The sequence below is a fragment of the Camarhynchus parvulus genome, chromosome 6 (genome assembly GCF_901933205.1).
Source record: "Camarhynchus parvulus chromosome 6, STF_HiC, whole genome shotgun sequence".
Classification (NCBI taxonomy): Eukaryota; Metazoa; Chordata; class Aves; order Passeriformes; family Thraupidae; genus Camarhynchus; species Camarhynchus parvulus.
Genome location: NC_044576.1, coordinates 27,839,039 through 27,861,969, shown reverse-complemented (window position 1 = coordinate 27,861,969; position 22,931 = coordinate 27,839,039). Strand labels below are relative to the sequence as shown.

General features: G+C 39.1%; 1 protein-coding gene across 3 annotated transcripts in view; it reads right to left on the bottom strand.

The window, feature by feature from the left end:
* The window catches only part of ATRNL1 (attractin like 1), a 425,510-nt gene extending 403,105 nt beyond the window's left edge, over window positions 1–22,405 (bottom strand). For 2 of the 3 annotated variants that reach the window (XM_030950737.1, XM_030950738.1), the window contains exon 1: window positions 21,297–22,405. In XM_030950737.1, the coding sequence (XP_030806597.1) occupies window positions 21,297–21,580 (284 nt within the window). In that variant the 5' untranslated portion in view covers window positions 21,581–22,405. Of the gene's footprint in view, window positions 1–9,247; window positions 9,545–21,296 lie in introns of those variants that run through there. The other variant, XM_030950739.1, reaches the window with a different exon arrangement.
* Between the last annotated feature and the right edge of the window lie 526 nt (window positions 22,406–22,931).

The following is a 22,931-nucleotide window of genomic DNA, read 5'->3' as shown; positions in this document are numbered from 1 at the left end:
CTTCTAAAAACTCACCAAAGCTGATTTAATTTCTCCTTACAAGTGTGGATGAAGGGGATGAAGGGTTCTTTCTGCAGTAATGTTGTATCTCTTGGCTTTTGACAAGAAATCAAGATTGAAACCAACAGAAAAACACAAAAGTGATAAGACTGTACTTCAGTTGTGCAATGATTTTAAAACTTCCATTTTCTTTGGGTTACAGAGCATATTGGTTTGTTTGGGTTTTTTTAATTACTTGTGAGTAAACACAGAAGAACCTCTCTTGAAAAACCTTTTAATTTATCATACAAAAAGCCCAGAGTATGGAAGGATTATGGAAGTTTATTTTTGTTTCAATTCATATATTTTGAAGAGGGGGATGTTCATGAAAATCAGGTACCTATGAGCAGTACTGTTGGATACATACAGGATTTAATACCTTCTCCTGTATTAACAGCACTGTGCTCAGGGAGGGATTTGCTGAAAGTCCTCTAATTCATTATAAATCAAACAATTACAGGAAAAATACTTTGACACCATATCTACCAGAGATGCTACATCAGATGTACCAGGTGTATTAAATATTTAACAATAAGACCATCACTGGAACATAGAAGAGCACCAAAATTTTTCATAGTGGGCAAATTGAATAATTACTCTGACTACCGAGAGTAACTAATTAGCAGATCTTAAGGAGAATGTATTATCCTAAAGTCTTAGATATTTCCATTTAAATTTTTAATCAGTGACTACTTTTTTACTGCAGGGAAAAGAGAACAGAGAGGATGGAAGACTATTCTATACATGCATTATGTACTGGTATCAATTTGAAAATCCATATGGACATAATAGAAAAGTCAAAGCAGCTGTACATACTCATTATCACTTCAGATGTAATTTGAGATGGAGATCAGTCACTGATTAAATTGTTACCTTTAATAACTAGATAAGCACAGAAATAATTCATCTTTACAAACTACTGTGTAAAATACATGCTGTGGGATTGTAAACTTACTAGAAGTAGATATTATTTCATTGTTATTGCCAGGTAGAATGTACTCTGAGTGACAGTCAGTATTCACATAAACTGAAGGATTTCATACTTTCATTTATGCAATTAATAATTAAGGTAATTGATAGAAGGTAAATAGGGAATATGAAACGTGCATTCCAGTAGTATTCAGCAGAATTGAGTTTATTTTCTACATAGGGGGAATTTATGAAGAAATGGGGATGAATCTTCTGCTCTTTACCTTAAAGCATGAAAAGTACTTTGAGGTGGAAAGTCAAGTCAGAAGCAAAATTCTGCCCAACCTCCAAGTGAGGTTAAAATGATCAAGAATTCTAGACAAGTCTTAAATTACTTAATATCTAATTACATCTTATAAAACACACTGAGTTAATGTGAATATAATCTGTAAGTGGGTCAGCATTACCTCCTGTTCTAATTTCACTTTGGCTTTCTAAGAAATACATACATGACAAGGCAATCAACCATAATACCAAAACATCTGAGCTGTAATGTATAACATTAATTGCACTAGATCAACAAGTTCCAGTTCAATTTATGTTTTTTTAATAGTTTTCTCACCTAAGGAAATTTGTTAAATCATGTGCTTGTATGAGTACATATTTATATGGCTACAAACTTGTCCAACAAATGGCAAAAATCATCAGGAAGTGTGAGGCAACAGAAATAGCAGACAGCTGAAAACAAAGAAAATGTTCCGTGATTTTGACTCAAGATGATGATGCAAAGCATTACCTTGCAAAGGCAAGGCAGCTCATGGAACAAAGTGTCTTCAGTTGAATAATATCACATTTTTAGTAGGAAAAAATTCAAAGAACTTATTGTCCTACCAGAACAGAGACAAGAATCTCTACACAAGAGCCCTAGGAAACAAAAGAACCAACACATTAACTCACAAGTTAAGCAGCAGGCACTTTATTATATCTATTAAATTATAGCATTTGTCATATTCTACCAAATATTGTACTTAAATTTAATGCAAAAAAGAAGAGAATTAATAGAACCTATTAGTCTAGCTTTTCATTATTCTATATTCATAGTTTAATCTAAAAATATGGATGTGACAGGAAAGAAGAATAAAATGCATCATAAATTTATTAATATCTCACAGTATCTTTGATAAAGCAACTATAAAGAAAATTACCATTATAAGAGGGCTTGATAATAAGCTGTGCAATTAAAGCTGGAAACCAAGTTAATATGAGAATCATAATGAAAGTAACAAGTTGGATAGAAATGGGACCAACAGGTTGTGCAGAAGAAAAAAATTTAACCCTATATGGGAATTAATGCTGGGTAATGAAGGCAGTCATAAACTGGCCTTAAAAATACACCTAACAATGATGGCACAAATGTGCCAGTGGAATTTATTGATGGCATGAAATTGTTCATATTATTAGAGATTACTATATCCCGTGCAGAGAAGTAGGTGATGGTAATGCTACACTAAGAACAGAGGAAATTTAGTAATTTAGTCTGGAAAGTTATGGACTTAGTGAGGGAAATACTTTTAACTAGTCCATTGGAGAAGGGAGATAATTAAAATAGCAAGAGAATGACTATGCCAATGGAACACTTCCAGAAAAAGAAAAATGATCCTACAGTGTGGGATTTCCAGAGATCAGGCAATGATCCAGATGTGGGATTTCCAGAAGCAAGCAGGCAGAAACAGTATCACAGCACAGGAGCCAGGCAAAGCCATATCCAGGAAACAGAGGAGGAAAGATTAAACTGAAACAGAGAATGTTATTTGAATGACTAGAAGAAATAAGAGCCTAGCAAGAAGACACTTGCTTATCCCAGCATAATGAAATCTGAGGTAAAAATATGGCTCTATACATAAAAAGAGGACAAAAAGAAAAGCAAATGGGGAGAAAACAGCTCTTCTGGCTAAGTGGCTGTGCAGACAAAAATGTATAAAGGAAACTGCATGAACAAATTCAGAGTGACAGTCCAAATTCAGGCAGTCAGAAATCACAGAATCACAGTATCAATGAGGCTGCAAAACACCTCTGAGATCATCGAGTCCAACCTGTGACAAACACCACCCTGTCCACCAGACCATGGCACTGAGGGCCACACCCTTAAACACCCCCAGGTACCACGACTCCCCCACCCCCCTGGGCAGCCCATTTCCATGCCCAAATGTGAGAGTCAAGAAGCTTGAATGCATTTATAGCATTTTTCATTACATAACACTGCCATTTCTCTCCACAGAGTTTGGGAGTAGGGCATAAAGACCTCAATAAATATTCTTTAAATCATGTATACAAGGGCATGCTTCTAAGAGATAACTGCTCAAGTTTCAAATTGTTCTGCAAGAGGTGATTGTAGGGGTTTGTGCTGATGTTTTGTCCTTTATTTATGTTTTTCAAACATAAAATATCCCCCCCATATGAATGTGTTTCTGAGTATAAGGATGGAGAATCATATATTTGCCACATACAGGTAGCCATGAATTTCTTTGAACACAATAATTAAAAAACCAGAAGAAATATACAATGTTTTCTCACAGTTCTTAGATCAATAACTGATACCTTTGCCTGTCAAATAGTGTACATGGACTAGGGTAGTAAACCTTCAAGAGTTGGGGAACAGGAAAGGGAAAAATAGGAGAGAGATGAACCCTTTGCAGAGATGTCAGCAGCCAGCAATCTCAATCCCTCTGTCTGGTAACATCAGACAGAAATCTGGAGGGAAATGAAGATGATGGTAACTTGTAGACTGGAGTAGAGTAAAAGCAGCATTCAAACCTAAATTGCAAACCAAAATGTTCAGCTTTGCAGTCCAGCCCTGAGGTAGCTATTCTTCACAGGAACCTGAATTTTTTTCCACACTGCAGCTTGTGAGCTCCTCAGCAGCCTCACTCCCAGGCATCCATAAAAGGCTGTAATTGCTTGGATGAAGCTGGATGTCACATCTCCACAGACATATGAATCTACCTAGCTAACTCCTCAGAGATCCTGATGGGCAATCTGGGAGCACAGCTCACAGCAATGCTCTGGCAGTGATTTTATATTAAAATATGAGCCCATAAGGAGAAGATGAAACTCTTCCTCCTTCTCATTCCCACTGTCATTCAGCTGCACAGTGATTAGAGGCACTAGCCCCACAAAAGAGAAGGTTTGCAGTAATCCTGTAGCTGCTTCGAGTCAAAGAACTACTAATGTGGAGCCTCTAATTTCATGCAGGCTCTGGATAATTCTATTTTCAAGCATAATTTTATATATATAAATATAAAAGTAGATACATACACTCACATGTACATACAGACCTATCTGGTTTAGAAAAATTTTCGTTTTATATGCAAGACTTCACCTTTAACTCATACAAATCCCTGCTGCTTTATAAGCATGCCTTTTTAATTAATCCCAACTTGCCCGCCTTCTTAATTAATCCCAATTTGCCAGAATGTTGAGGAGGCAGGCAAGTCATTAGAAAATAATCAAAGCACTTGAAAAGGGAAAAAAAAACCCAAAAAAGAAATACCAAAAAAATACAATACTTCAGGAACATCATCAGGAAGTTTCATGTTAAACTAAAAAATTCAGAAGTTGAGGCAAATGGTCATATCAAGTTTAAAAACTCACATTGAGATAACAGGAAATTACAATACTCTAGAAATGGCAACTATAAATTAACAGACGTGGGGAGTCAATTTTCATTTATCTCACAAGAAATGCAACAATAATTGCTATTTGCAATTTCTAATAAAGTCCTAGGAAGGCTGAACCATAATGGAAATAATAAAAGAAACTTAAAACATTTATGTTCATTCAAATTTCACAGCTCTAGTATTTAATGTTGACCCTCAGTGTTGGTAATTTTCTTTTTCTCTTTAATTTTGTTAATTAGAACTCCCTGGTCCCTCCTCCATAAAGCCCAGACCTCTCTACCTCATTGTTCAGGACTGTAATGTTTTAGCAGTTTCAGACAACTGCAACATTGTCTAGAGAAGAAAAAAAATATTAAAATGAAATTACCAGAACTGTGACAATAACTGGAGCATAATAAGTTAGAAACATATTTTAGAAATCCTACCTATTTTTCCTATTAATAATTTAAGTAATAAATTTAATGTTACTAATAAGAGTTCAGCCATTAATTAAATCTATCATTTTACTCCAATAACTGTGCACTGGTGGTGAAAGACCATCATCAGTAGTCTGGTGATTCATACCTGCAAACTCATATCCAGAGTGAGCACATTCCACTATCACAGAACTCCATTCATTTAAAAAAAAATACAGCACACACACACAAGTCATAGCTCCAGGACTAGAGGTTAGAAAGAAATAATCTAAAGAATACTGTCAGTCTCCTAAATTGTGAGGAACTGAAATTAAAATAGAGCTCAAATGTCACTGCACAGTTTCTTTTCCTCCCATTTAGGAAAGAGCTGAGGTGAGCAGGAGTCCTTATATGAGATTCACAAGTGATTTATAGAAATCTAGATCATAAACAAAGCAAAGCCTTTTATTCCTGCAGATACAAGCACCAGGGAGGACACAGCTCAAAACACAAAACTGCAGTAGTTGAGATGGAAAATGAACCTTAAAGATCAATGAAGTTTAAAGCTATGCTAGGAAGGGTGCTACCAAGTCTTCTGTCATTTATACATTTTTTCCTGATATATAAATTGTCATTTACCATTATGATCTAGGTTAAAATGAAAACAAAATAACTATTTGGTTCTGCATTTCATAAGCACTCAATTGCTTTTATAGCTTAGTAACAAAATTTTGTCTTCTCCTATCTGTTAATTTCTCGTGCTATTTATGTTTCCCCCCCTTCTTCAATCCACATCCCCTCTCCCATTAGATTATGCAATTACATCTATTTATGATCTAATAAGCTGTTTCATCAACGAATGTGCAACACAGCAATATGAAACAAATTCATAACCTCTCTGCTGATTTATAGAGCAGTAAAAAGATATAGGAAAAGAGAGCATATAATTTATTGTAAAGGCAGTATGAAAACCTCTAGAGCATTTTTCAGAGAAATTAAATTCTCAAACTCCCTATCACAGGGCAGCTTTTAAATAAGGACAATCACTAAATACTCACTCCAAAGCTTTCAAAAAAAATCAATTTGATGATCATTATTTTGCAACAAAATTTAATGCAGACTCACAAGTGAGTGTTATCCATTGCAACTTGGTCTGTGCAGTGCTTAAAGAACAACGCAGTTGTGTATGGGAACAAAACACAACCAGGACATGAAAACCCTGCCTGAGGCTTTTGGTCCAGAATAAAATAAACTACAGCTTCTTCTGAGGCACAAATGGGGACGTCCATCACTCTGAAAGGCTGGCTGGTGTAGTCACAGGACTGTGGTGAAGACCTTCCCTCAACCTTGGAGCTGGACAGAGAAATCCCCCTCAGTGGAGTTCTTCCAAACAGAAGAGAACCCCTGGGTGGCTCCTTCTGACAAAGATGGCAGTTCCACAACACAGACAGCAGAATTCAAAGTACAAATTTATATATGAAAAAGCAATGCTGAACAAATCTATTGGTCTTCATAAACATCGCTTTTTAACCTGTTTGGGTTTTGCTTGATTTGTCACTGCTGATGTTTTTCACCACAACACAGACAAACTTGAAATCCTTGGAAGATGTTCAGTGACCACACATTCCAATCAGAAATGCCCCTCTACTTACAATTAAAAGCTTCCTGATTTCATGCTTTAACTGCTGATAACTTGTTGGTCCGATGCATTTGCCAAATTACTGAATACAAAAGGCCTTTCTACTCATACAATCATGCCAATTCAGTCCACACAACACAAGCAACAAAAGTCTGCTTCAGACATGGTCCTAAATCAGAAAAAAAAATGCACTTTGATAACATTTTTGAACACTTACAAAAGACTGTCACTCGATTCCTACAACATCAAGTATGTCTAGTACCAATAACAGTAAATATTAGTTGAGGAATAAGTATCTCCCATGACACCAATAACTTCAGACATTCCTGACAAATACACCACTACTGAGATTACTCAGACACCAGGGTTTTTTACTGAAAACAGAAAGCTAATTATTAAGATGCTGCATTGGTTCAATGAAACAGAAACAGGCTTAAAGAACTACAGAATCAAATACCCAGATTTTTTACTAGTTGTACAAAAACACCTCCAACACTTACTTAATTTTTCCTCCTACCTCTCAGCATATAACTCTACCCCAAAAAAATTCATCCTGAGCATTTTTTCTGTGATCTTTAACACAAATTCAAAACCCAACTGCTCCAAAGTAATAGTCACACACTGTAGTCCAGTTATTGTTTTGCTTTTAAAGTACGCATTGCACAGTAAGATTCTGATTTCTCTTCTGCATCCGAACACAGTAAGGCTCCTAGAGATTTCATAAGAGCATCTCTTCTTATTTTTCTCAAGAATCCTCTGACATGGATAAGATAAAAATATTTTAAGAGAGGATAGGGAATTCTACTTGAACAAAAGCTAGCATTTCGTTTTTCTTCACATGGATAAAACATGTTTTAGGAGAACATTCCCTTGGACATCTGTAACTCAAGCAAAATATTTGAAACCACAACCCTAACTAAAAACAGAAGGGAAAATAATTACTGAGTGTCATACTAACATAATTAAATTCATTCAGAGGAGAATTGTTTGTAATATAAAGACATTCTTAGCATGAGACAACACCTTAACAGCTTGATTCTAAAAGTACCAGGACATAAAATACTGACACCTAACAGTTCATTAGGTGAAAAGATTATTTCATCACCTTATTTATATCATTTAAAAAGCTCTCTAAAAGGATTGATTCTATCCAGCCACACAAACTCCAAAAGCGTATAACACAAACACTGATTATCAATGTCATTCCTCCCTGGTATCCTGACATTCTTTCACCGGGAATTTTTTTTAATTCAGTTCACTGTAATTATAAAAGAAAATTAAATCAAACACAATAGGCAAAATAAATCAGTATTCTAAAACTTAAGGCAATATATATGCACACCCACACACATTATGTATTAAAAACCTGCAGGATAACAACCGTTTCACCACCTATACATGAGGGACACACTTTTGTCATATACATATGATTTTTAAGAGTCTGGTTATCCATTTCATTCTATGAGCTTCCTGAAGTTTACCTTCATATTAAAGAACAAATCCCAAACAGATTAAATACAACAATTTAAGATTATGGCAATTTAAAGTCAGACCTGCAGTCTAGTTTCAAGGGCAAAATTATGAACAGCCTCATTATTTCTTCTTATACCATACATACCAGTTTAATGGAGAAAATATAAATTTAATGTAATTTTAGTTCTTTATATATTATTATTAACTATCTTATTATTAATTAAGTACTGAATAAAATATTAATTTTTTATCCTACAACTACTGCCAAGTCCATGCTGGCGTATGCCTTCATAAAAGTTAACCTCTCCACAAAACCAAGAGATGTTTCCCATCCTGGATCAATTACAAGCCCCAAATCTTACTCTGTGGACATCCTCAAATCTCACCTGTTTCCACAACACTCCTTACTTTGCATAGAGTGACCTCCTTAGAGAGTGTTTCTTTCAAATCCTGCCTCAGGCAAATTCTTTAGCAAGTACGTGCAACCTCTGAACCGAGCTCATTATCCACACAGCTCCTGAAAATTACTTTCTGAACAAGTCTATTTCCCCCTCCCAAACCTCAACGTGATTAATTAGATGAGCAAACACACAGTATTTCTGATCTGCAGACAACATGCACACACACACAGCTATGCCATTTTCTCTTTGCTGGTCGAGCGAATAATTTCAAAGTCAAAAATCAGACATGCACACAAAACCCTGAAGAGCCACACAGGCAAATTGAGACTAAGTATAATTCAACATTAGGGAAAACAAAAATCCTTCTGATAGTCTTAAGCACAGACAATTGTTGCCAAGAGAAGTTGTGGATTCCCCATCCCTGTGTTAAAGACTAGGCTGGATAGAGCTCTGAGTAACCTGGCCCGGTGGGAAGCATCGCTGCCCATAGCAGGGGGGTTGGAACGAGATGATCTTTAAGGTCCATAGCAAGCAGCAGGTCAGATTTATGCAGCCTGTAACCCAAGTTAGCACTGAAATCAAGTGCAGAGATGCCCTGAACTACATCACCATCTTATGCTGTTGAGCACAAGCAGAAAAAGAACCACCTTGTGCCTGTGTGTGCTGACCAGTAAATGCAGCTTCTCCTGCACTGCAGCAGCCCCACACACAAACCTGCTAAAGCTCAGGTCATAATTCCCTTCAGAGCCATGGTCTGCAGGCTCCCAGGCATTTCCATACAGATATTCCACAGCATTTTCCATTTTCCTGTGGAAGCAATGACAAGATCTTTTAGCCTCAAAAAACCATAACTATAAAACAAGTACGTCCTACCAAGAAGAACATAATGTGCAAAGAACAGAGAATTCAACAAGAGTGATCAAAGTAACTCTTAAGAGCAGAAACACACAAAATAAAGGCATCCTATCATTTAAACTACATGACCAGAATACATATACTTCCTGAGTTTGCATAAAATCCTATCTTAGAGCGTGACATCAACTCAGCCAGCCTCCTCAGTACTTCTGGTCTGTTAAAAAACAAACCAAAATAAAACAAAGAAAAACGGGAAAAAAAGGTTTTAATAGAGATGACAACCCCTAAAGTTGCTGCTGCTTAAAAACATGTAGATTTCTAAACAGAGGATGCCTGCAAATTTCCTTCATCAAATAATGTAGTGGGTTTTTTTTCAGTATGCTTTGAAGTAGCCCCAGAGTAAGAGATATGATACACTAAAGTCTAGGCCTGCAACAGCATAATTAAGAGAACAAAGAAGAATATTTCTTCCACTAAAGATCATGACTATGCTCATACTCACCAAAATTTGCATATTTATTTTTGTCATTCTCCCAGCCTTGAAGCACAATAATTTTTATGCATATCCAGTGACTTACATAAAGACAATAAGGAAAGTTGTAGATTGCAAAGTTACAACATAAACTAGAATATCACACATTGCACAGGGCTCTCCTGGATCATCAGAAAACCAGACTAAAGCTCAATTTCTGTACTTAATAGTGAGGACTAAGGTTAAGTGTGTTTTTCATGTGCTTTGGTTTTCATTAACAGATGGAAATAAAAGGACACATTTATCAGGATGATTAAAAAATAGTGACTGAAGAGCTACAGGTGACGTGTGAAAAAGAGCTGATCAGCCACAGGGGGTTTTATTAATAACAGGTAGGGCTTTTTAAGATCATTATTGAGCACGAGCTCCAAACTCTCACAGCAGCTCAAAGGAAAATGTCAGAGGAAGATGTTCTCAAATTCCATTTCAGTGTAGCACTGCAAGCTTTCATCATACTAAGAGAAGCTAATATGCACTGGCTCTGCTTTTCAGTCCAATTGCTACTTAGAAATGCAGCCAATCTAAATTGGAAAACCCACATCTAACTTTAAAGGAATATTCTGCATACATTCAGCTGTCTGTCACTTCAGAGTTTTATGTTAGAGAACAGATTTCCAAATGCCTACAAAGCCCAAATACAGTAAGTACACTTCAAGGACGTACATAAAATTGAAAATAAAATTATCCAGCAACCTTGCTGATTATGAACACATTTTGTAAAGAAAATATATTAACCTGTGGCTTGCTTGTTCCCTGTCTCCACCCTCTTTAAAAAATGAAAACCAGAGATCAGCTACAAACTCATTCCATCTTTCACATCCTGGGTCCATCTTTTCAAGATCAATTCTCTAAGTACCCATCAACCTCTAACCTATATTGGTATTTATACCTGCATTAACAGAGGCCCCCCCTATATATTTACTGAATGACATACAGTATGTGTTTGAAACAGTCAGTGTAAAATACCATCACAAAGCTCTTTGGTTATGAAAAATATGTACATTATAATTATATATATATGAATAATAAAATTCATATTCTCTCTTATGAAAAAATTCATATTCTTTCTTACACAGTAGAAGTCTCTGAGAAAACAAAGAACTTCAAACTGTATTTTATATTTGCAGGGGAAAAAAACCTGTACAAACTGAAGACAGTTCAATCTTCCCAAACTGAGGACTAAAACAGACGTACAGGAAATTTTATTTATTCTCAAGCTTCCATTTCAATTCAGCCACTTATTTGTTATTTTACTTTAGACAAGCACACAACTTCAGGTTTCCTATATGTAAAAGAGCTCAAAGAAATAAGAATCTGTCTTCCAAGGCCATTGTGACAAGCAGCTACCCAGTGCTTACATAAGATATCCAGGTAGAGTATGATACAGATGAGTGGAGGTAAGTCCTTCCTTGAATGCAGATTGGGTTTTTAGCCCCGTGAAAGCTAGAATAGTACAAGCACTTCAGAAGTTAAAAACTAGAAAAATTTATGCCATTTTTAGTTTAAAACAGATGCTTGCTCCTACAAAGTGCTGCAGTACTAAAGTGACTGGGGTGTGAGGGGGAACAGGGTGTGGATTTTAAATACACACATTCTGATTTTAATACTTATATCAGCATTAGGGTTTAGAAAACATCTGCAAAAATATTTTCTAAAATAATTGTCTTAATATGATAGTACAGCTGTGCACACAAGTGCAAATCTGTATGTTTTCCAAAGCAGCCATTTGTTTGTTCAGTATTTTTCATTATTCAGGATTACCTTCCAGCTCCTGTCCAGTGTTTTGGTTTCAGTTACCTATTGGAGAAGACTCATGACACAAACAAAACATATCTGCTGATAATGAGAGAAGCACAAATGCACCCAGCTTCATTACAGCAGCTCTGGGATGCTCCCCATGAAACATTCACAGTTCATTTCCCTCTCCCTATGCTTGCTTTGGGAAACCCTGAACGTAGCACATCAACATTCAATTAGAAAGAGTCCTCCAAAGTATCTTCATCAACTGGGTTTGCACAAACAAACATGGCTGTGAGTTGTGTTGGCATTTTCCTTGTGAGAAATATATACCTGTACATACACACACCCTTACTTTATAGATTATTAAAAAAAAAAAGAACAATTAAGGATGCAAATTATCCTATAGTTGGATTAATCAGCATTTCAGTTTTACTAATAGAGCTGAAATTATCAAAATATTCCTTTATAGAAGTCAGAATGTATCCAAGTCTTCTTGAGTTTCTAAAACTGAGATTAATTAACAAGAAAATTAAGCTCACCATATTTTAGTCACTTCTATCCATTACAAGAAGGAAAGTGCTTTAAACTGCAGCATGATTGGAAAGATACTTTCCTGACTAATTTATCTTTGTCCCAGGATTGTGGGTGGCAATGAAAGAAGCCCATTTGTCTTCTTGTTCCACAGTGCTTTGTGGTTTGCTTGCACCTTGAACAAAGTTTCTGCAAAGCTCACCAGAATATTTAGAGGCATTCTAACTCCAGATCTCCTCCTAGGATTTTGACCAAAATCACTGCTGCTCATATTATACTGCCATAACTGGTAACAGACATTAGCTAAGTCTAGTCCTTTTGTGGCACTGCTGTTTGTTCTACATGACATAGTCAACATGAACCATCTTTTTCATAGAAGGCAAGCTATCAACCTTCAAGAGAACAGAGAAGTGGCTGAAAACTCAAAAGCATGGGAACAAACAAAAACCTATACATAAAAATACATGTCTGTAATAAAAATCTAAATTTAAAGACTGGATTCTGTAATAACATCAATGCCATCAACCTACAAATTGGGAATGTATGATTCTTTGATACTGGCACAGGAATGCAATGACTAATAAAGAACACTGTATTCCTACAAGTAAAGCAACAACTCTTCAAAATACCCATTAAGTACTGCAGCATTTTGCAATATTTTGTTTGTAATATTTAATCCAGGGTTAGGGGTTAGGTCTTTGGGTGTCTTACTTCTGAAACCAAATCTTATCAGTGACAGCCAATGTACAATTTTTTTCCAGTGAGTCTATAATATGAGACTATTATTCTGCAATAACACAGACGGCAAGGTTTTGCTCCATCTGACCTAATGAGAAAGTGATTTTACTCATCTGTTTCAGATACACAGCATACTTTGGACAACAGTACTTCAGGCCCTAATATTTATCACATTCCAGGAACAAATGCAATCTCTAACATTTTATCTAGCTTATTAGCTGTGCCTCGTGGGTCACCTCAAGTCTTGTAAGCTTACAGGAAGTGTTATTTCCTTTTTACAAATGAAATACTGAAGCACATAAATTATGGAAGAAATCCATAAGAAAATGTAGACATTGAGTGTCAGTCATCTTGGGCATCTACATCCAGTCTTTAAGTAATTCAGTACTTGTTTTGTTGCCAGGTAATCCTAGAATACCCTGGCTTCAAAACTCCCTGCCCAATTCAAGGTTATCAGATATGTGCTGCTTAAAACTTGGAAATATTCTACAGCTAGGTTGTTTTTAAATACCACTAGCATGAACAGAGTAGATATTTTGCCATCAGAGATGGAAGCAGCCCATTTTTATCCTTAGCTAAGAAATATAAAAATACTGATTCAAACAGATCCTAGAATCCATTTCTTACAGATGAGCTTTAAATTTTGGGAGATTGTCTCATGGATTCTTTTTTTATGCTGTTGCATTAACAGAGTTTAAGATGTTTACCCTGGAATATTCTATAGCTGGTGGCCAAATTATTTTTAGAGGTCTAAAAAAATTGATGCTTTTCTCTCTGGAGCAAACTTCAAAGTCAAATGCAGGTCTTGCACCTTGGGAATGAACATTAAGTAAAAAACTGTGTTAAGCTTAGTTCTATCATTTCTCAGTAAGGTCTTGATCCTCATGGAGCTCTTGAACCCATGCAACACTTTTTCCACTCATTAGGTTTTTAAGATTTAGAGGACAACCTATAAAACTGGTATGAAAATTCCCACTGCTCACTCACCTCACATTAAAACATCTATTTTGCTTACAGTTTACTGGTTTACTTTTATTACTGTTAGCAGCTGCAATTATTTGGAGTGCTCATGTTTTCAGGCATCATCATCATCATTTATTTCTCCTTACAGGAACTTCGTAGCATGTTTTCCAGGCTTAGATTATACAGCAAATAACAAATTTCATAGACACTGACAGATAATTATTCTTCAGTACTGCAGGAGTTTTCCAATGCATTATTGTTGTCTATGTAGTAATGTTTCAAAATAAGGTCTTTTCTCACCAGCATTTGTTAGGATGTGTAGGAATATCCCAAGGATATTCTTGTAATACCTCATATTTACCTCCTACCTTTTCTGCCTACATTTTGATACAATTAAATCAATTTCTAGTGCAGTGTGATTAGACTGAGTTCTCAAAAACTACTCATACTCATTTTAAAAAGATGACATGAAGTATGGTCATGCCTTCCAAAATATGATCATCATGCCTGCCCCTTGACTAAAGGACCTCAGAGAAACACAGTGTGAGACTAAATTTATTTGCCAAATTAAATTTAAAACATTCTAAGAGTATTAAACGCTATAACCTGTACAGCTATTTATGTATTACTTATGGATAGACTTAAGCATGCATTGATATAACTGAGTTTTTTAGCCACCCATAGCAATGGCAACCAGCCTTTGATGCTGTCTGAAGAGCTGGCAGGGTCATCAACCATCTGTTCCCACACTTCTTTGCCTAAATAACAAACTGCTTAGCCTGCAGACAAACCAGGCTTCAGAATCCACCAGGCCTGCAGACAAACCAGGCTTCAGAATCCACCAAGCCTGCAGACAAACCAGGCTTCAGAATCCACCAGGCCTGCAGACAAACCAGGCTTCAGAATCCACCAGGCCTTGCCTAACTTGCATTTGGTTTCACTCCTATGGACGGCTGCAGAGGAAGGCACACTATACATATTTAATTATCTACTGCTTTGGGGGAAGAGGAGTGTTTCTAAAAGGGCATAGCTCCATCTCAAATGTGTTTGTAGCCCCACAATTAGCTGTCACTCCAATAGGGGAGGATGTGTTCGGTTCACAGACTGGTTTGAGAAAAGCAGGGCCTTGATACTGAGGATGCAGCAGCTCCAAGAGGATTTGGAGGTAGAAAATCATGGTCTGAGCTGCCAGCAGAGTGCCAAACTGAGAAGCACAGGTTGCAGCTGCACAGCAGGACTCCAGGCAGCACGGGACAAGCTACTCTGCATCTACATTCCACCAGCAGGACCATTACCAAAAGCATCTAGTTCTGGCACTCATAGCTCAAGAACACTGATAAAATAGGGGAGGCTGTAAACCAAGACAGCAGTCAAGGAGGGAAAAGTTTGTTTTATGTTGAAACAACTCAAGGAACTTTCCATGCTCAGTGAGGAAAAGGTGCCCATATCACCACCTGCACAGGCAACAGAGACCTCTCCTACTACAGGTTCTACAATGAAGACCTGACTCAAAACATGAGAAAACAGAGCAACTAAAAGAGACAAAAAATAAGGTAGATTATATCTCTCTATTAGCAATTCCTGCATTTGTTTTTCTGGTTGCAGAACACAGTGAGGATAACTAGCCAATGAAAGGAGTTTGAAAGTCTGTAAGGGGCTTTGAGTGAGTTGTAGAGTTTTCAGACAAGTACAGATGCTTTCTAAAGCATGGGTTCAACTCACACAGGAAGTAATTCAGAGTTACCCTAAAGCCTGCAAAAAGCAAGAGATAATAAGTAATCAGAGCTCATTTCTGGTCTTCTCTATAAAACCCTTAAAAACCACTGAAATGGTTACTGATGAAATTAGTAGTGTTGGGACAGTGGCTGGACTCCGTGATTTTAAGGGTCTTTTCCAATCTAAAAGATTTCATGTAGCAAGTATCAAGCAGTCAATAAAACACATCACAATGAAATTAATTTTTTAAGTTTGCAAAAAGACTGCTTTCCTTTCAAAAAGCACATTTCAGTGCAGATTACTTAGCTCAGGAGGCATTTAATATGGTTTTATGGCTCTATGTTTAATGTTTCTACATTCAAAACAAGATTTACAAAAAAAAATTGTTCTTTAGAAATCAAAAATATCTTTATAATATAAGTTATAATTGTATTCTTGAATTTTAATACAGACAGAGAGAATAAATTACATTAAAATAGTTTTTCAGAGCACCATAACTAAAATAATTTAAATAAAGACCACTTGATAAGATTAAAATCATAATCAATTATGCTTTTCCAGAGGTTTAATTTTATTACCATTCACATGCTGAGTCATAAAAAGGCAATTTGCAGGTGCAAAATCCCACACTCAATTGCACTGATGTCAATAAGAGTAATTATTTCTTGGATTAGATACAGGCCACTCTTTTGACAAAGACAGTGCTGCAACTTATAGCATGACTCAGGGATTTCACCCTGTGAAACAGAAGTTGCACTTTAATGGTGATGTTGTTTTACTTTTAAGTTCTGGAAGACTAAGTCTGGACCAATTCTAAAAAGTTACAGATTTTTTTCTCCTATCTACACCTGCTGATGCTGCCAACTCCTTTGGATCAGCAGGAGCCTTATGTAAGTGAAGTAACTTGAGGAAACTGAGCTAGCTTAAAAAAAACTGGCTGGGAGGTGGGGAGATCTGTTCCTGTTGATACTTTTCAACTCTCAGCAGGAATATTAATGCTTACATAAGAACCAGCAAGATGTAATCAAAGAGAAGCGTGAAGGATAAAGTCAGTCCCTTTCACAGCACTCTGAACTTCAGCTGGCTGCAACTAAAGCTAACTTCTTTTCTTAAGATCTCTTCTTACACAACATTATCACTCATTTACAATCTGCAATTTAAGGACACTGTCTTTGCATGAGTCATTCTGCAGACAGCAGAATTCAGAGTTTTAGATAGAAATAAGGATTTTGCATGGAATAACAAAATTTGATACCCTTCAAGCATTTCAGTTGTGAATGTACTTGTACTTAGAAATTGTTCTGTCCTTGAAGAATGCAGAATCTTTTATAGGAGCTCTAGAAATCAAGGAGAGCATGCAGGAGGTAATTTAGAAGTACAATAAGAACATCTGGAGGAAAGGTTTAATAATCAAACAAATCCATTTGCTCTTACTCTCTCCATAACAACTGCATATCTAGGACTAGGTAAAGCAGATTAACTGAAGTGTAGGTCCTCAAAGGTCCTCACCTGTCCTCTTCTGCTTCATTACACATCACACTCATAGCTATCAAATAAATAACCATAAACCTCTGAAGACACAACCTGATTTTTCAAAGGCAGCATATTACAGGGGGTATTTCTGGTCTTCAAAAACTTTAGAGGAAGATAAATTCCATGCACAAAGTTTTCTCAAATGCTCTTCCACAAACCAACACAAAGCGGAGCACACATTGGAAATAGGGAAACTTTTTGCTCCAACCTGGAGGAATTTCTTTTTTCTTCTAAGAAATCATTCTGTGGGTAGCAAAACTAATGAAACCTGTTTTCCTGCACTGCTGCCTCTCAAGACTATTGACTTTGACATCTAACTACATGGAAGCTGTGACAGCAGTTTTCAGTGCAGTTGGGCTATTCATAATGTTTGTGTCCCTGAACTCCCTGGAGTCTTGTAACATAACTGATTTAGGCAGCCCTTCTCTCTCCCTTCTGCCCAAAGCTGTACCATCAGGAAAAGTACAACTGACCAACAAATTCAAAGGCACAGAGAAGGGGAAGAATGAATGGCAGATGTAGCATTAAAACCATCACTTCTTTAATAAATCAACCTTGCAAAACAAAACCGTACACTGCCCTTTAATGCTTGTGGTTTAGTTTATACCTTGGGAACTGTGCTGCTTGAAGCTCCCTGCTATAAAAACAGAACCTGCTCACCTACTGGCTTTCCTATCTTTCACCTGGCAAAATTCCTTTTCCCTCTCTTTTTATAACTAAATTCCCCTTTTTTATTCTGGTAAAAAAAGTTTTGCATTATTTCACAGTAGAGGTGAAGGGATGGAAGGAAAAAAAAGGTTGAAAGATGAAAGTAAGTCAGAAAGTCAGAGCTGCATTCAGATATCCAATCTGGACAGAGAGTAAAATAATTTACCACCAGGCAGACACGAGGCCTAAATCTTTCTGAATAGTGACTGACAGGATGGTGAATGCCCTGCAGTAAGAATAACAACATCTCCATTTTTACATGATTTACCACAGGCTTCACAATAACAAGAGTAAATTCAAAACTTGGTAAATAAGAGAAATAAAATGGCAAAATGGTGCTAGACAGTCTCATGGCCTATTTTCCCCGCCCACCTTTCCTTCATCCAGTGCAGAGCAACATTTGCAAAGCAGTTTACTTACTCAGTAGTTCTCCTACAGGGAAAAGGCAAGGTTACCAGAGTATTGGCAATTAATTTTGACACCTGCTTACAAAGATTGATCAATTATTTTTGATGTCTCTCTGCTGTGTTGCTGTTTCTCAGTTTAGAAGAGAAATAAAACAAAGCCAAAAATACTACGTATCTCTCACCAAAGAATTAATGGTCCCAAGACACCCTTGGGCAGAGCATTTCTCCTCTTACCACAATGTTCCTGGTACTTGCTAATGCAAGTCACTTATTCCCAGAGAGTAAAAACAACCATACCTCACTTACATGAAAAAAAGGAAAAATCTTATTTTCAAGTGTTTTAAGCCTAGCCTTGAAAATCTGTTTTTTCTCAAATACTGTAGTGACAGGTTTTATACATGTCCAATTTAGGTCATTAAAAGTTCAATTTACATCTTGGGTAACAGGGACACAGGCAGGCACTTCAAACAGCTGCGACTTGGAAACCCTGTAAATGTTTAGAGTAATACACAAGGTTCTATTAACATCTCTACAGATCGTATCTACAACCTGCGAAGTGGCTGTTCGTGCAGCTCTAACAGCCTGACACACTTTTCAGTCTTTGCCATTCTGAAACGATCTTCACAATAATCCTTAATGACACAAGCAGAAGTGATGTTCACCCGACAGGACCTGACAATCCACTGCTACAAAAGTCCAGCCGTGGCTACTTAAGGGTAAAAGCACATAGGTAAAAGCACAAAGGAAATAAACGCAAATGTTCCGCGGCAAGAAGGCAAAGCATCAGTTGCCACAGAGATGGGGAAGGTCTCTAATCACCCAACCCAGCCATCAGGCAGAGTAACATTCTTTTTCCAACTCTTCAGGTGGAAATACACGGAGCTCATCACCCATTCCACACCCATCTGAATTTTCAGGATTCAAAATACAACCGCTCCGAGCTGCTGCTTGCAGCAGTGTAAGACACGTTTAACATATTTCACTCCATCCCCAACTCCCAGGGCTTGAAAAGCTTTAAATCTTAGAATGCTTATTTTCAGTGCAGAGTATACTTTGCTTCCAAGAATAAAGATTAAAGATGAGCTGTCAAAGACACTGCTATGAAAAGTGTCCTCAGTAAAAAATAGCTCTCCAACAGCTTACTCCCGTGAGAAAAATCATAATGCAAATGTCACTGTCACTCCTAAAGCTAAGCATGTAAAAACACAGAGGAGTTAATGAGAAATCTCTTCCGATTTCACAAAAACCCCTAACAGCACTTCAATTAAACACTATGCTAGCTCAGCTCAGAAGAGGAGCCCTTCCAACACTCAGACAGAACTTCCTCTAGGTGGGGATGGATTATTAACTTTCTACCAGAAGGGAAAATGTAACCACTGTGCTTCCTCACTTGACAAACAGAACCAAGGTAAAAAAAACTAGATCTTTTAAAAGATGGCAAAGATAATGCCTGCAAGGACAGGATAACGGCCCAGTAACAACTCAGAATACACTCATTCACAACAAGCTTGGAAATTCAAAAAATCACCATTAGCTTTAGTCCTGGCACTGCTGGGGTCTGTTATGAGTAGCACCAATAGAAAGGATACAAGTAATCTCTTTATAGCCAGGAAAGAAGAGCTCTGCAGATCCACATACACCTGGGCCTCCTCTCATCACTCTCCAAAATTAGCCCATTGTTCCATAGCAGGACAAACCCCAAACATCCAATACACACACACAACAAATGGTCAACTTTAAAACCTTATTATCCAAAGTCATAGGCAAAAAAAAAAAAATGCACTATATTTGCCTTGTATTAGTTTTCTAGCTAGGTTATGATCTTACTGCTGCAATATCCACCAAATACCAGTAACTTGGCTCTTTCTCTGCACTGTGTACATCACTTCAGCCAACATGTCTGACTTCAACTACTCCTTAACTTCCCAGGTTGACAAGTTACTGGATTTACTTTTTGTTTATTTAGGAATGAGTGACCTAGTATTAAATGTTTAAAAGAGATGTAAATTGTACAGCTTAATTCCAGTACTCCAGAGAGAAAAACTGAATTTAAACACAATTTTAAAACAGACAGTTATTGATATTTCATCTATTAAAAGTAATTTCCCAAAGACAGAAAGAACTTGACTTCTCTAAGACACAGTGTCACCAGTGTATTGCTATTAGTTAGATATTAGAACACTTTCCAGCTATGTATGTCAACATACTTAATAAATGGAGTTCCTGCTTATAAGGGGTGTTTTACAGGGAATGAAATGAGATGCCCTGTCCAAGATTATATAGCGAAATAGCAGCAAACAGTATTCTTCACAGCCAGTCTTTACACTGATACCAAAGGGGGCGGGAGGAAAGTGACAGCCCTATAAATTAAGTCTTCTTTCCCACTCCATAGAGAAAAGCAAGTGTCAGGGTAGGCTTCCTTCTCACTGATCAATGACTCGGTATCACAGTGACTTTTAAGAATGAGAAGGTAGTTAGACCTTGACTGAGTACTCCTTCCTTCGCAAAAATATGTTACTGTTTCATATTTCCCACTCTCTCCTGCAAACCTTGTCACCAGGGATGTACATTTCACTCAGTTGCACTTGTGTTGTCCTGAATGAAACTGACTAAGGCCCACTTAGCTCAAACAATTGAAAGAAAGGAAGGCTGGAAGGAGCTAAACCTTTCACTCTTCAGGAGGAAAAAGTAATTAAAATCCACTACTAATCCTTGTTCCCTGGACAGCCCCATGAAGTGCACATGTCATTTCCATGACATTTCCAGAAGGGACAGCAGCGACACAGCTTCAGGCCGATTTCTCCCGTCTCTCAGTTCCCACGAAGTGGAGCAGCCTATTTTCAGCAATAAGTCAGCCGGAGCTGTGTCCTGTGCTCTTAAGAGCTGGAGGAGCCTATTTTATCCATAACTTCTGCCACATACTTCCACCCCACACGAACAAAATCATAGCAAAACAAAACAAACAAAAAAAGGCAAGTGAAAGTGACAGGAAAAAGATGCAGGGATGAGAAGAAGAAATTCACAATAAGCAGAACCTTACTTGAACCTGCCCTGGCAGTGTTGGCACTGGTCTCCCACCCAGCCCTGGTCGCAGACGCAGGTGGAGTTGACACAATGACCCGAGAAGCAGGAAATTTTGTCGCAGGACTTGGACTGGGACACCTGGGCATAGAGGGCCAGGTAGAGGAAGCCGTAGAAGAGCAGCCAGCTGTTCACATCCAGGAGCGAGGCGAAGCAGCAGCAGCAGGCGGAGGGGAAAGGTCTCCAAGCGGCCGGGCCCGCGGGGGCAGCTCCCGCTCTCCGGCCGCCGCTGCCCAGGTCCATCTTGGCCGCCGGGGCCGCGGGCCGAGGCGCGGCCGGCGATGGCAGCTTCCCCTGAGGGGAGTTAATCCAGCCAGGGAGATTCAAACCCCCCGCTTCTTCCTCGCCTTCCTCTCCTCCCTCCCGACCCCAACGCTGCCTCCTCCGGCCCCTTCAGCCCTCCGCGCCCCGTCACTCCCGAGGGGAAGCCCGGCAGCGGCAGCCCTCAGCCATCCACCCCTTCTCCTCGTCGTCCTCCTCAGGGCTCATCGCTCCCGTCTTCTTCCATGGAGGAGGAGAGCTGCCTCTTGACCTTGTGTTTTCTCCTCGCCAGATATGCCCCCACGGCCGCGCACACGCCACCCTGGACCATGTATCCCGCGGCTCCCCCTTCTCCTTTGTATCCCGGTGCCCGCGGCACACACGCAGCGGCGGCGAGGAGGAGCGCGGGAGGCGGGGGCCGCCGTCCTCTCGCCAGGCAGCCAGCTGGGAAGTGAGGGCGGCCGGGCCCGGAGCCGCTACGGCATCGCGCTCCGGCGGGGCGGGGAAAGGCTGGAGAGCTCTTATCCCCGCTCCGTTATTAGCCCTGCGGGGAAGGGAGGCGGGAGGCAGCGAGAGGAGGGTTAGCAGCCCCTCCGCGTCCCAGCTGACAGCTTCCAAGCAGCCATTTTTAAAGGCTAATTGTCACCGCCGCTCGGAGCCGCCTCCCGCCCCTCGGCCCGCGTGGATCCGTCCCTCGCTGGGAGGGGGGTCCGGCGGAGTGGCCGCCCCCCCGAGGCTCCCGCGGCCGCCTCTGCCGCCCACGCTTCGAGAACAGGAGCCGGGGAGCTGGAGCGGCGCCGGGAATGCAGCCCCCGCCGCCCGGACCCCCGAGACGAGCCCGCCCCGTCCCGTCCCGTGCTCCTTGGCGGCCCCGCTCCCCCGGCAGAGCGGCCGGAGGCTCGGATGTTCCCCGCTCTGCTGCCTTGGTTCCTCTGCTCGCCTCAGGTCCTGCAAAGTTCGGAGGCGGTTTGCCTTGAACTCCTCCAGGCTGGTAGCAGAAGAGATGGTAGAGCTTGTTTTGGGAACCTCACCTTCTTAAGGTTTGCTCTGTACAGAAAATCACGCTATGAAAAGCCAGTGTCCACAAAGGAGACAGAGGAGTCCTGCAACTTTATTCGATTAAAGGAAGAGAGGTTTTCTCTCTCGAGGTTTCGAAGGGCGCAGGCTCCTTTTATCCTAAACTCCCGGCCTCATGTTGCCCTTTTGCTTTCCACATCGGCTGAGGTACTAGGAAGGTCCTGCCTTCCCGAACCGCTAACCCACATCCCCCCTTGAACCTGTTATTCTACCTCAAAGTTCAGAAACTCAGGCTGGTACAGACACTTGTCTGCTT